The 11,117-nt window shown below is 51.7% G+C and overlaps 1 protein-coding gene across 4 annotated transcripts in view; it reads right to left on the bottom strand.

The window, feature by feature from the left end:
* NAP1L4 (nucleosome assembly protein 1 like 4) overlaps window positions 1-10,374 on the bottom strand; it is a 35,155-nt gene extending 24,781 nt beyond the window's left edge. For 2 of the 4 annotated variants that reach the window (XM_077754649.1, XM_077754711.1), the window contains exons 1-2: window positions 10,297-10,374; window positions 611-641 (exon numbers count right to left, since the gene is read on the bottom strand). In XM_077754649.1, the coding sequence (XP_077610775.1) occupies window positions 611-641; window positions 10,297-10,363 (98 nt within the window). In that variant the 5' untranslated portion in view covers window positions 10,364-10,374. Of the gene's footprint in view, window positions 1-610; window positions 642-1,023; window positions 1,127-10,236 lie in introns of all 4 variants that reach the window. The other 2 variants (XM_077754849.1, XM_077754780.1) reach the window with 2 other exon arrangements.
* Between the last annotated feature and the right edge of the window lie 743 nt (window positions 10,375-11,117).

The raw sequence follows: 11,117 nt of genomic DNA on the forward strand, positions 1-11,117 counted from the left end.
CCTCACCCATGAGCTCTAATTTCCAACCCTGGCCAAAGCTTCATAGTTTCCACTTCTACACAGGCCCGCAACCCGCTCCCCACCCTCAAACTAAACCCACTAGCCAACCAGCATGCCTGCTACAGCTCGGCAGGCCACTCAAGGGTCAAGAAGAGCTGCCTTACCGAGTTTTTAGGACACGATGCCCTTGGTGGCTCTGTAAGCCACAGAAAGTATCCACAAACAATTAAGCTTCCCTAAAATAGGCGGATAGTCCTCAGAGACGTCTGGCCACAGCTCCCTCACTTAACACTAAACCACGCTGAACACTACCCAAGACCTTCAGAACAGGCCATGTGACAAAATCCTTCACTCGACGCCGGCGGCCGTGCAATGGGAGGACTCCACGTGGGAGGCACGAAGGCTGAGGGAGCAAGATGACCACTTCCCACATCAGGGCTTCTCAGTATCAGTTTCTGAGACGCTTCCCCCATGAGATGCAAGTTTTCATGGGCTCAAACCCATGGGGGGAAGAGCCATCAGCCAGAGCCAGGGCTGCCGCTGCTCTCAGCCGGCGGCCTGACTCGTGCGCCACCTAACCCTGACAGCCGGCAAAGTCGTCTCGGCTTACCTGTTATCTGCCATCAGAGCGCTCTGACTGCCTATGAATTGAAAAAGAGTTGTTACAATTAACATTAAACATTCACAGAGAACTTCCCAGTGTGTCCGTCATAGCGGCCGCCTATGTGAGGGAGGGTCTACCAGGAGGGAACTTTCTGGGGGGATGGAAATGTCCTAGATCTTGAACAGGGTGTTGGTTTCTTAGATAGAGACAACTTGTCACACTCACCACATCATACACTTAGATCTGTGCGTTTCAGTGTGTGCACATTTCACTCACAAAAAAAATTCTTTTTGGTGCTACAATGACCAGACTTCGGAGGAAGACTGATCAATTCTCATTTGCCTTTTCTCAATATTAAGCTTTGGCAAGAAGGACGTGTAGTTACGCTAAGCCAAGTATTCTGGAACCAGTCAAAGCACCTGCTGGTGTTTAGACGGTCTCGCACGCTCTAGATCACAGGAAGACACTTCAACCTTGCGTAATTCCCGTGTCAAAGGACTCCCGCGCCGCAGGTGGTGCTGCCTGCGTAAACACAGGACAGGACATCCTCAGTCCCATCCCACTTTCAGAAGACACATATAACAGAGAATTATCTTCAAATCAGGTGACTTTCTACCCATAAATATTAAAGCTGGGTTCCAGGATGTTACTCCTTAAAAAGAACTCGGTACTGATAAAATTTCAAAACCCTTATATGCACAGCTAAAAAGAGGTGGTGACACTCCTTAATCTCAGACACAGTTAACACACTTCAGAGCTGAGGGAGGGGCGGAGGGTTGCACACGGGTTAGCTGCCCACCCGGCCGTGTTTTACTCTCATGAACTAGAGCAAAGCCCGAGCGCCGCAGTCACAACGCTTCAGGATAAAACAAAACAGCACCAAAACACTTTATATGGAAGAAAAACATGTGCAATTTATGATGTACAAGTGTTTTGCATTGAACTCAACTGTGTTTTTCTTAGGTGATTTTGGTTCTGCAAATGCAAAGCAGAAGGAATTCAACACGTGCCTCAGGGACCGGCCACAGCCGCCCCCCGCCTCACAGTCCCCACACGTTAGTGAGTTTTAAAGACCCTTCCATGGTCCCCACCATCTTCCGTGGAGCCCACGGTCACTCCAGAGAACCGTGAACCCCGCCCTTCCTGGCCGTCCCCGCGCCCCTGCTTCCTAGCAGCTCACTCCGGGGACACGGGCGTGTGTGCAGGGCCCGAGCTTGCATTCCGCGCTCCCACATACTTGACGTGCAGACCAGGGGACAGTGCAGATCCTAAGATTACATCTAATGACCAGATCCTAAGAGCTGACGTGCCCGGCTACCAGGTGCCAGCTGCGGAGTCCTGACGGTTTCCCTACGACACGCCTTTGCTCACGTCTATCCGAATGTTCTCGCTTGTGTGACTGCCCAGGGCCCCGATTCTTTACTTATCCAGCGACAGCAGGACTTCTGGGTTAAAGTGTATGAACGGACACCCACATCTCCTGCCAAGCTGCTTCTGCACGGACACTGAACACACCTTGGCCCCGCCGTGTGGCAGGGACCCCACTGGCACCCCACACAGGCCACATGCGCACTAAGCGCTGGGAGGGGCTCGCTCTCCAGAAGCAGCACCGCCAGCCTGGGGACGGGCTCCAGTTCGTACTCTGATCAGTAACACCCGACCTGATCCTAACACCTCGTACCTTAGCGGGGGCCCCACATTGACAGGCGCTTTCCTACATGTTACGCCCGCACCAGCTCTGCCAGGGGGCGAGCTCCCCAGTGTGTGGGAGGACACGGAGACTGGTTGACTTTGTCAACCTAAAAGAAGGGAGATAAACCGAGGCAAGTTCCAGAACCAGAAAGAGAGCCTGCCTGGGAAAAGTGGAGGAACTGTAACTCAAGAGCTACAGGGGAGTCTGCTGAAGGTCTAGGGCGCCTCCTTTTATGGGCTGAGAAAAAAAAGGACAATTGAGTCGGGAGCCACGCAGCACACTCGGCGGCTCCCAGATGGGGAGGGCCTCCTGGTACACACTCGCTGGCGGGCGGCTGTCTGCGTGGTTTGTGAATCCCACGTCTACAGGAAGCCAGCCTGACTTGGGTCCGCTGTTCTCCTGAGGACGCACGTGCGACACTCTCCATGTCACAGCCTTTGCTCCCGTCTTACGCTGTCGGACATCCCCGTGGCCGCCCTCTCCCACCAAAGGCTACGCGGAAAACCGATCCGTGTGGGTGACTTGCTAAGTCACAGATGTCCTCAGGCGTGAGTGGAGGGGGCCCATCAGACCCGAGGAGGACCGTCCACAAGGTCTGTCCTCAGAAGAGGGACACGGCAAGAGGACACTAGGCCTCACTCGAGTAATGTTCAAGAGACGGGGAATCTCAGCCATGCTCCTCCCAGGTGAGCTGCAGGCTAAGTCACGGAAAGGAAGAGAGCTCCGGTTTGCACCCACGGCCGGGAGGAAGGCCTCTGCCCGATACAGGACAGCACACTTACCTGGGAGCGTCATACCCAGGGCCTGAAGTCCAATTACGGCTACTGGGTGGAAAACCTCCTCAACCAGTTTCCCCCGCTGCCCATTATTTATTAAGCTGAAAATGTCCCAGGTCCCCAGGGCCTGGCTTATTGTAGTTCACAGTCTGATATTACACTGCATTATGTGCAGTGCTGAGCCATATTCCCCCCAGCGTGTTAACATAAGAGCAGCGTTCTTCCCCAGCAGGGCCCCGGCTGCTCCCTGCTACAGGGGACGGTCCAGGACCACCCTCTGTGACTGTCTGTCGGGGTTGCTGACGTTCAGAAGCACTACCAGGAGCAGTAAAGGCAGTGCCACGAGCACGATTCCGAACTGCCTCTGTAAGTTCTGCTGTGGCAACCCGGGAGAGAGGCTCAGCCAGGCACATCCAAATCCCTCTCCGTCTGCTACTGGGGACTCGTGGGCACGCACCCCAAACTCTATCCATCCCTGTTACCATGTGCTCTTTTGAGACAGCAGGGGAGAAAGAAAAGAAAACACAGGAGAAAGACCCCAGACTGGACAGGAGCGGGAGGCAGGGGGTGTTCCTGAGCCCCGAACGGGGGGGGAATGATGCCCCCAGCACCCCTTCCAGGAGGCGGGTGGAATATAGAGAGGTTTCTGCCACATAGAAAGAAATACTAGTGTTTTCTGAAGACGGGGCACTAGGCAGACCCTACTGCTAGGTATTATTCCCCGGAATGAAAACTGAGACCTCATGAACAAGAAACACGATCACTACACAGAACCCGTGGTGACTGCTTAGCGCCGCGGGAATGGTCAGGGGAGTGCCTTAAGCTAGAGAGCGTGTGGGTTAACAAGCGATGTGACGGCTGTGGGTGAGGCTCCGACGGAGGTCTGGGGGTCTCCCAGGGAGAAGGTACGCTCAATTAAGTTCCCACCATTCCCTAGATTTTTGATCAGTTCCCCATGAGGTCCCACTGAAAGGACACAGGTCAGCCTCCCACTCCCAGCACCCTCATGGTGTCCAGTACTCTCCCCCGCCCCCGAGACGCACTAATGGAGAAGACCTTAGAGTCTCCCAGATTCCAGTGGGGAAGGTACCCACAGTCCTCTGGGTCAGGCGCCGCTGCACAGTCTCAAGCGGGTACCGGGAGGCGGCCTCAAGTTCTGCCAGTCCCGTTACTGTTTGTGAAACACAGAGAAAAGTCTTGGGTAAACACATGGCCTTGAGTGAAGGGTATTCCTTTACGGGTGAGGGGCACCCAAGGGAATGCTGTGAAGTCTGGTGCCAACTTGCCAGAAGGGAGAGTGTGGACAGCCCCACAGGCGCCCGCAGCACGCCCTGCACCTGTGCGAGAAAGCTACTGTCATCCTATGGAAAACGGCCACGCCACATTCAGGTTTGTCGCCAGTGCTCGCCCCGCTGCAAACCCAACAATCAGAGGCTGGTGAGATCAAAGAGTTTCTGTCAGGTGAGAACAAAGGAATGTGTTCCAGCCAAGGAGGGGCGGCAAGTAGGCCAACGCAAGGACAGCCGCAACCCGAGGCCGGTGTGGGCTGCTGACTGACACAGAAGGCCGGGAACGGGGCAGCTCTGCAGGCGTGGCCCGAGGGTCCCAGGAAGGCTGTCCACCTCCAGCGTCGTGTGCTTCAGTCCTTGAAAATGTTCAGCTTTAGGTCACCGGTTGGGGTGCAGGTCCACTCGGGCTTTTGAAGACGGCACATGTGACCCCAGGACCATGGCGGCACAAGGGTGTGTTGGTAACACCTGGAAGGCGCCCTTCCATCGAGGCTGGAGTGGATCTTTCCGGAGAGGCCTTTTCTGGCAGATGAATTCACCTGGCCGTTCACTGTGACGTCTGACATCTTTTGTCTCTTGGGAGCTTGCTGTGGAAAGATTGTTCTACCACAAGCACGATGATTCCTGGTGGATTTAATTAACTCTTACAAGACTAAAGTATACGCCCTTTCTTCACTCGTGGGTCAAAGGAAGCAGAAGCTAAATGCACGATCTGTCCCGTGATTACTTCAAAAGGTGAGAGTTTATAAACATGGGACGGAGTAGACCTAAGATTTAGAAGACCCAACAGCAGTACTCTGGGCCAAGGTATTTGGAGGGCTTCGACAAAGTTAGCAAACTGGATCGTTCTTCTAGAAGCTGGACCAGTGCTGCAGGACAAACAGTGGAAATAAATACTGTAGAACCGGCCAGTGGCACAGCCTTGTCCAAGAGCCTGTCCAGTGACGTGGGTCCCCTGGCCACCACGGTGCTCCCCAAGCAGGAATAACTTTTGGTAAAAGGACTGTTTAGCTACATGAGAGGCGGTTGCTTTTCCACATGGAAACGCCTCAGTCCAACGTGAAAAAATGGAAGTATCGCTTGAACATGTTCATACCCGGGAGGTGGGGCAAGTGCAGGACTCATCTGCCAGGCCCTGAATGGTCCATCGGGTAAACCACACTTCCTGGGGCGGTTCTGACAGGCTTCCCTGGGCTGAACTCAGTTGGGACAGGGTGGGACACGCAAGACAGCACCTTCTGTGGCCCTGCTGGTGTCTCCCACCAATGGTGATCCACAGATGTGACATTTCTCAGGGGACCAATGGTTAAGTCAGGCACAGGGCTCAAAAAGGAAAACTTTAGACTTTCCAGAAGGATCAGCTTATTATTGGGTCCAAACCAGAGTCCCTTTTCTTTGTGGTACCCACAGCCTTTAGATTTCCAACTCTGCTTTTCCCTTTCAGAGGCCGGCTGTTGTACTTCCCTGCCTCGCACCTGAAGTCCCCACGGGGGCTCACCTTCCACGCCACGACAGAGGTTTGGTCAGTGGAGCTCAGGATGGTGGCATTTCTCACAGGGGCATCAGTGAGGTAGATTCCTTTGGCTTCCAGTGATTCAGACTTGCAACACCCAGCATCAGCCAGAGCTACTGACGGCAGTATGGCGGCCAACAGATTTTGGACAGATGAGTCATTCTTTTTTTTTTTTTATATATCTAAGTTAGTTAGCGTATAGCACAACAATGATTTCAGGAGTAGAATCCATTGAGTCAACCCCTACGTATAACACCCAGTGCTCATCCCAACAAGTGTCCTCCTTAATGCCCCTCCCCCACTCACCCTCCCCGCCCCACAACCCCTCCAGCAATCCTGTTTGTTCTTCATATTTAAGAATCTCGTCTTGTCCTCCTCCCTGTTTTTATGTTATTTTTGCTTCCCTTCTCCTATGTTCATCTGTTTTGCATCTTAAATTCCACATATAAGTGAAATCATATGACATTTGCCTTTCTCTAATTTCACTTAGCAGAATACTCTCTATAGTTTCATCCACGTTGCTGCAACGGCAGGATTTCATTCTTTTTGATCACCGGGTAATACTCCATTGTACAAATATATACCACATCCTCTTTATCCATTCATCTGTCAATAGACATCTGGGCTCTTCCCATATTTCGGCAACTGTCGATAGCGCTGCCATAAACATTGGGGTGCACGTGCCCCTTCGAAACAGCGCTCCTGAATCCCTTGGATAAATACCTAGTAGTGCAGTTGCTGGGTCACAGGGCAGTTCTCTTTTTCATTTTTTGAGGAACCTCCACACTGTTTTCCAGAGCGGCCGCACCAGTTCGCATTCCCACCAGCAGCGCAGAAGAGCCTCTTCCCCCGCATCCTCGCCGCCATGTGTCGTTGCCTGAGTTGTTAAGTGTCTCGGCCATTCTGACGGCTGCGAGGTGGTATCTCATTGCGGTTTTGATTTGCAGCTCCCTGATGATGAGTGATGTTGAGCATCTTTTCACGTGTCTGTTGGCCATCTGGACGTCTTCTTTGGAGAGGTGTCTGTTCGTGTCTTTTGTCCATTTCCTCACTGGAATAAGAGCCATTCTTCACCTCCACTGGAAGTGAGGAAGCCCTGTTGCTTCCCTAACATCCCAAGGTCATGGGCCACTCCCAAGGCATGTTGGGCATCAGTACCAACGTTTCCTGTCCTGCTTTCGGCTATAATACGCATGCTCAAGTGAAGGAATGTGATTCAGCCTGTTTAGCTCAAAGAGCCAGAGGGTAGAGGTGCAGTCTTAACGGCGTCAAAATTGTTACCACACACCCAGCACAGAATACAGTGTGTTCATCGCTTAGGTAAGAGTCATCAGTTAGCCAGGAAAGATCCCTGTTTGGCAAAGGAGCTTCTTGTAACACCTCTCAAGGCGTCCACAGGTGACCCGTGAAAGTCAGAGTCGGGGGGGGTTTAACGGGGAAGCAGGGTTGAGACGGTTCTGGCGAACAGCAGTGACACGAGGGGCGGTCACTAAGAGGGTTCCACAGGACGGAAGAGCTTGCTGCAGGGCACTGAGCGCGCTGTGAACGCAGGAGCCTCAACAGCCCTGGAGCATAACGAGTGGAGAAGAGCCCTGACCACCTCTGCAGGAGCCTCTGCAAGGAAAGGTGGCGGCAGAGCTCTGAGGCTGTGGGGACGCCCACAGGCCGTGGACCGAATTGCTGGCTACAGGAGCCCAGGAGTCTGTGACAGCCCCAGGTCTGGGGTAAGGAGCCCAAGGGCATCCCCTTCCCTCTCACATACAGCAAGAAGAAAGGGTAGCTGGTAATTTGGGTGTCCAAGTGTAGGCAGACTTATTAGCTTCCTTCAAAATTTTAAAGAAGTTCCACTGGCCGTCCCGCACAACGGGACCAGGCTGGGTGTTCCCCAGTACGGCACAAAGGGACCATCAAGAAGCCTGGAATCCAGGGGTGCCTGGGGGGCTCAATCAGGTAAGTGTCTGACTTCAGCTCAGGTCATGATCTCAAGGTTCATGAGTTCGACCCCACATCAGGCTCTCTGCTGTCGGCGCAGAGCCTGCTTCAAATCCTCTGTCCCCCTCTCTCTCCACCCCTCCCACCCCCAAAAATAAACATTTAAAAAAAAGTTTGGAATCCACTTGTGACCAATAGTATGCACAGATTAGAGACAACAGGGTGAAGGACTAGTCTTTATTGCCTTAACATGCCGGACAAATCTCCATCATCGGCCAGTGGGGTTTTTATGGGTAAAACAGGGATATTACAAGGACTAGTACAAAAGATAATGAATTCTTATAATCTTTTATGATAAACTTTACACCCTGGTAAGGCCCCTTATAACTGTAATGTTTATTTTTGAGAGAGAGGGGGAGCGACAGAATTTGAAGCAGGCTCCAGGCTCTGAATTGTCAGCACAGATGTGGGGCTCAAACCTACAAACCGCAAGATCCTGACCTGAGCCAAAGTCAGATGCTTAACCAACTGAGCCACCCAGGCATCCCAGGCCTCTTAATTATTTATAGGACATTGATTTATTCTTGGAAGAGGTTTTGAGAGGTTAATCTGGATTATTAAAGGGAGGAGCATTATGAATTCTACCTCTGTCTGTTGAGGAGTTTGCCCAAAGAGTGGGGGTACCAGGGGATGTAGACCAAAGTTTGGTCATCCTTGGTTTGTGGCTTGCAATAAAGGGCATTGAGTTTTCCTGAGTACTGGATTTGAACTCAAGGACTATTTCCCCTTTGGGAAAGAAAAAATGCGGTGTGTAATCTCCAGGAAATCGCATCCTAGACCAAAGTGCAGGAGCTAAATCACTGAGAAGAATCGGCTGGTTGTCTTGCAAAGGTCCTGGATGAAAGGATGCGGGCTGAGAAATAGGAACATGCTGTAGTTACCTGAGAGCCCCACTTTCTGAACACACGTTATTACTCCAAGGAAGGGACAGTTTAATTTGGGGTTGAGCCCTGACAGAGCAGTTCCTGTGTTAACTGACAGAGTGAGAAAATCTGTCCCCAAGCTGGAAAGCGGTCTTCCCATCTGATTTAATTCCTGGCCCACAAGGCTGGGGAGCAATCCCCGCGGGTCCGCAGTCCCATCACTGGGGCAGCTGTGGCCACTGCTCCTGGGGGCTACAACCCCTCCTCCAGTGGGCAGACCGTCGACAAGACGGACGTGGCCCTGGAGGTCACATCGGCTATGGAGCCTCGGTCTACGGCAGGCCCCACGCCCATCCTGCACCCTTTAAGCCCTTGCTTAGTCCCATTACAAACGGAACCAACCCCCCCCGGCCTGGTGGGTTCCACATCTGTGGGCAGCCTGGCATTTCCTTGAAAACAGCTTGGAGTCACAGACAGTCATGTAACAGTCATGGACAGATCCAGCGCCTTTCTAAATCCTATTCTAGTCCACGAGCTAGCCCCAGGGAGGACTCCGTGTAGCCTTGTGGCCACACGGCATGCTTCGTCACGTGAAAGCGTTGGCGGCTGGTCTAGTTTAAACCCTAGAGACTGTTCATGGGTTTTCCAGCTGGCAGCACTCTTCCAGCACTGGGCTCGACCTTCCCCAACAGGCATGTAGACCGATGGACAGAGACCACAGACCAGGCTGGTGAAGTCCTCCACCAATCTATGAAGATCCTCAGTCACCCTGGGAAAGACCTTAATTATAGGCTTAATTATAGCCCTACACTAAGCTTTTTGTGCATGGGTACAGGACATCTGGGGTGGTTTAGCAGCATCCTCAGAAAGTTTACTTTTGAAAGAGAGGTTTTAATGGGTTTGGCTGGTGAGGTTTCAGTGACAGGAAAGAATATAAGTTCAGAGAGAGGGGAGGGGTGATGAGGCAAAGCGGGATGTGGAAGGAGGCGGGGCAGTGGGGCGGGGGCAGGAGGGACCCTTGGCCAGCACCAAGAAAGAAGCCGCTAACACTTTATTTTTATCCACCTTTAGTTGTTTATTTGCTTTAGTCACTTTGGAAACAATATTTTGTAAAGACGCAATTTTAGAATCCTGAACATGTTTAGAAACCTCCAGATACCAACGAAAATAACTATCCCATTTGGACTATTTAATTTTGTAGCCTGGTCTTCTAACTAGGTTGGGAGAAAAACAAGTCTGAAGAGATGAAAGGTTTCCCAGAATGGCTGTCAGAGCTCTAGGTTACCTTTCTTAGTAACAATGGTCCATACAGTCAAAAATAGGCATGAGAAAGGACCATTATTTTTTAACATAAAAGTGGCCAGGGTTCCTGAAAGGGGGCCACTCTTAGAACATTTAGATCACTGGGATCCCATTATCAGGTTACGAACAAGAGTACTGACAAGTTCTGAATAAAGCCTGAGAGTTCAGCCACAAGAAGGGAGCTTGATATTGGAGGAGACTCACCAACAGAAAGTTACGGTAACTCGCGGAAGCAAAGAGCACAAAGGGCTCAAATGTGGGTACCTCGCTCGATCCCAGGAGTCGTAGTTCCCCCGTGGCTGGCTCCTTCAGATCCCACTTCTGACACCATGCAGTGTGAACCTAAAAGAGAGGAGGGCAAGCTCAAGACAGCAGACACTGAGTTTATTCGGGGACAGCAGAGGAGCTGCAATTCAGGACACGCAGACTGCAGCGAGCTGCAGAGGAGGACATGAAAGGTTTAGGGCAGGCTGCTTTCATGGGCAGAGTACAAAAGGGGAAATCCAGGTAAAGTGTCATGTGGTGATTTCACTGGCTTGAAAATTTCACATTTGAGAGATTCTTGGCAGACACTGACTGGTTGTAGAATGAGTTTTGATCTTCTGGAAATCCAGAGTTTGTGGGAAATCAGTCTCAGTCTTTACGTCTGATTTTTTCTGAGACCGTGTGTATGAGATTCTCCATTTCATTTCCTTTGGTTCCATTTTAGGGTAAAACCTTTCCGTATGTGAAATCTAAACCCTACTGAACTTTCCCTACCACCACTGACGAATTCACTTCCTGCTGACACTTCTACCTGCTCAACTCAAGATTACTGTTGCTGCTGGAAGAGAGGACAATGAGCAACTGGCTCAGAGTCAGAGTCACAGTCCAGCGGTGCAGCAGCATTCCCAAGAAACAACGCTCTAGCAATGGGAGAGTAAAAACACTCCTGTGCTGCTCACTCTGTGGTCCCAGGGCCCTGAACAGCGTCTAGCACAAGATGTAACTGATGAGTGGTTATATGCCCTCTTGTAGGACACAGGCCAAAGAGCTTCACCTTTTCTAAGGAACAACACCACTTCAAATTCACAGGTTCCTGTGAT

Source organism: Crocuta crocuta, unplaced genomic scaffold (genome assembly GCF_008692635.1).
Source record: "Crocuta crocuta isolate KB4526 unplaced genomic scaffold, BGI_CrCroc_1.0 scaffold653, whole genome shotgun sequence".
Lineage (NCBI taxonomy): Eukaryota > Metazoa > Chordata > Mammalia > Carnivora > Hyaenidae > Crocuta > Crocuta crocuta.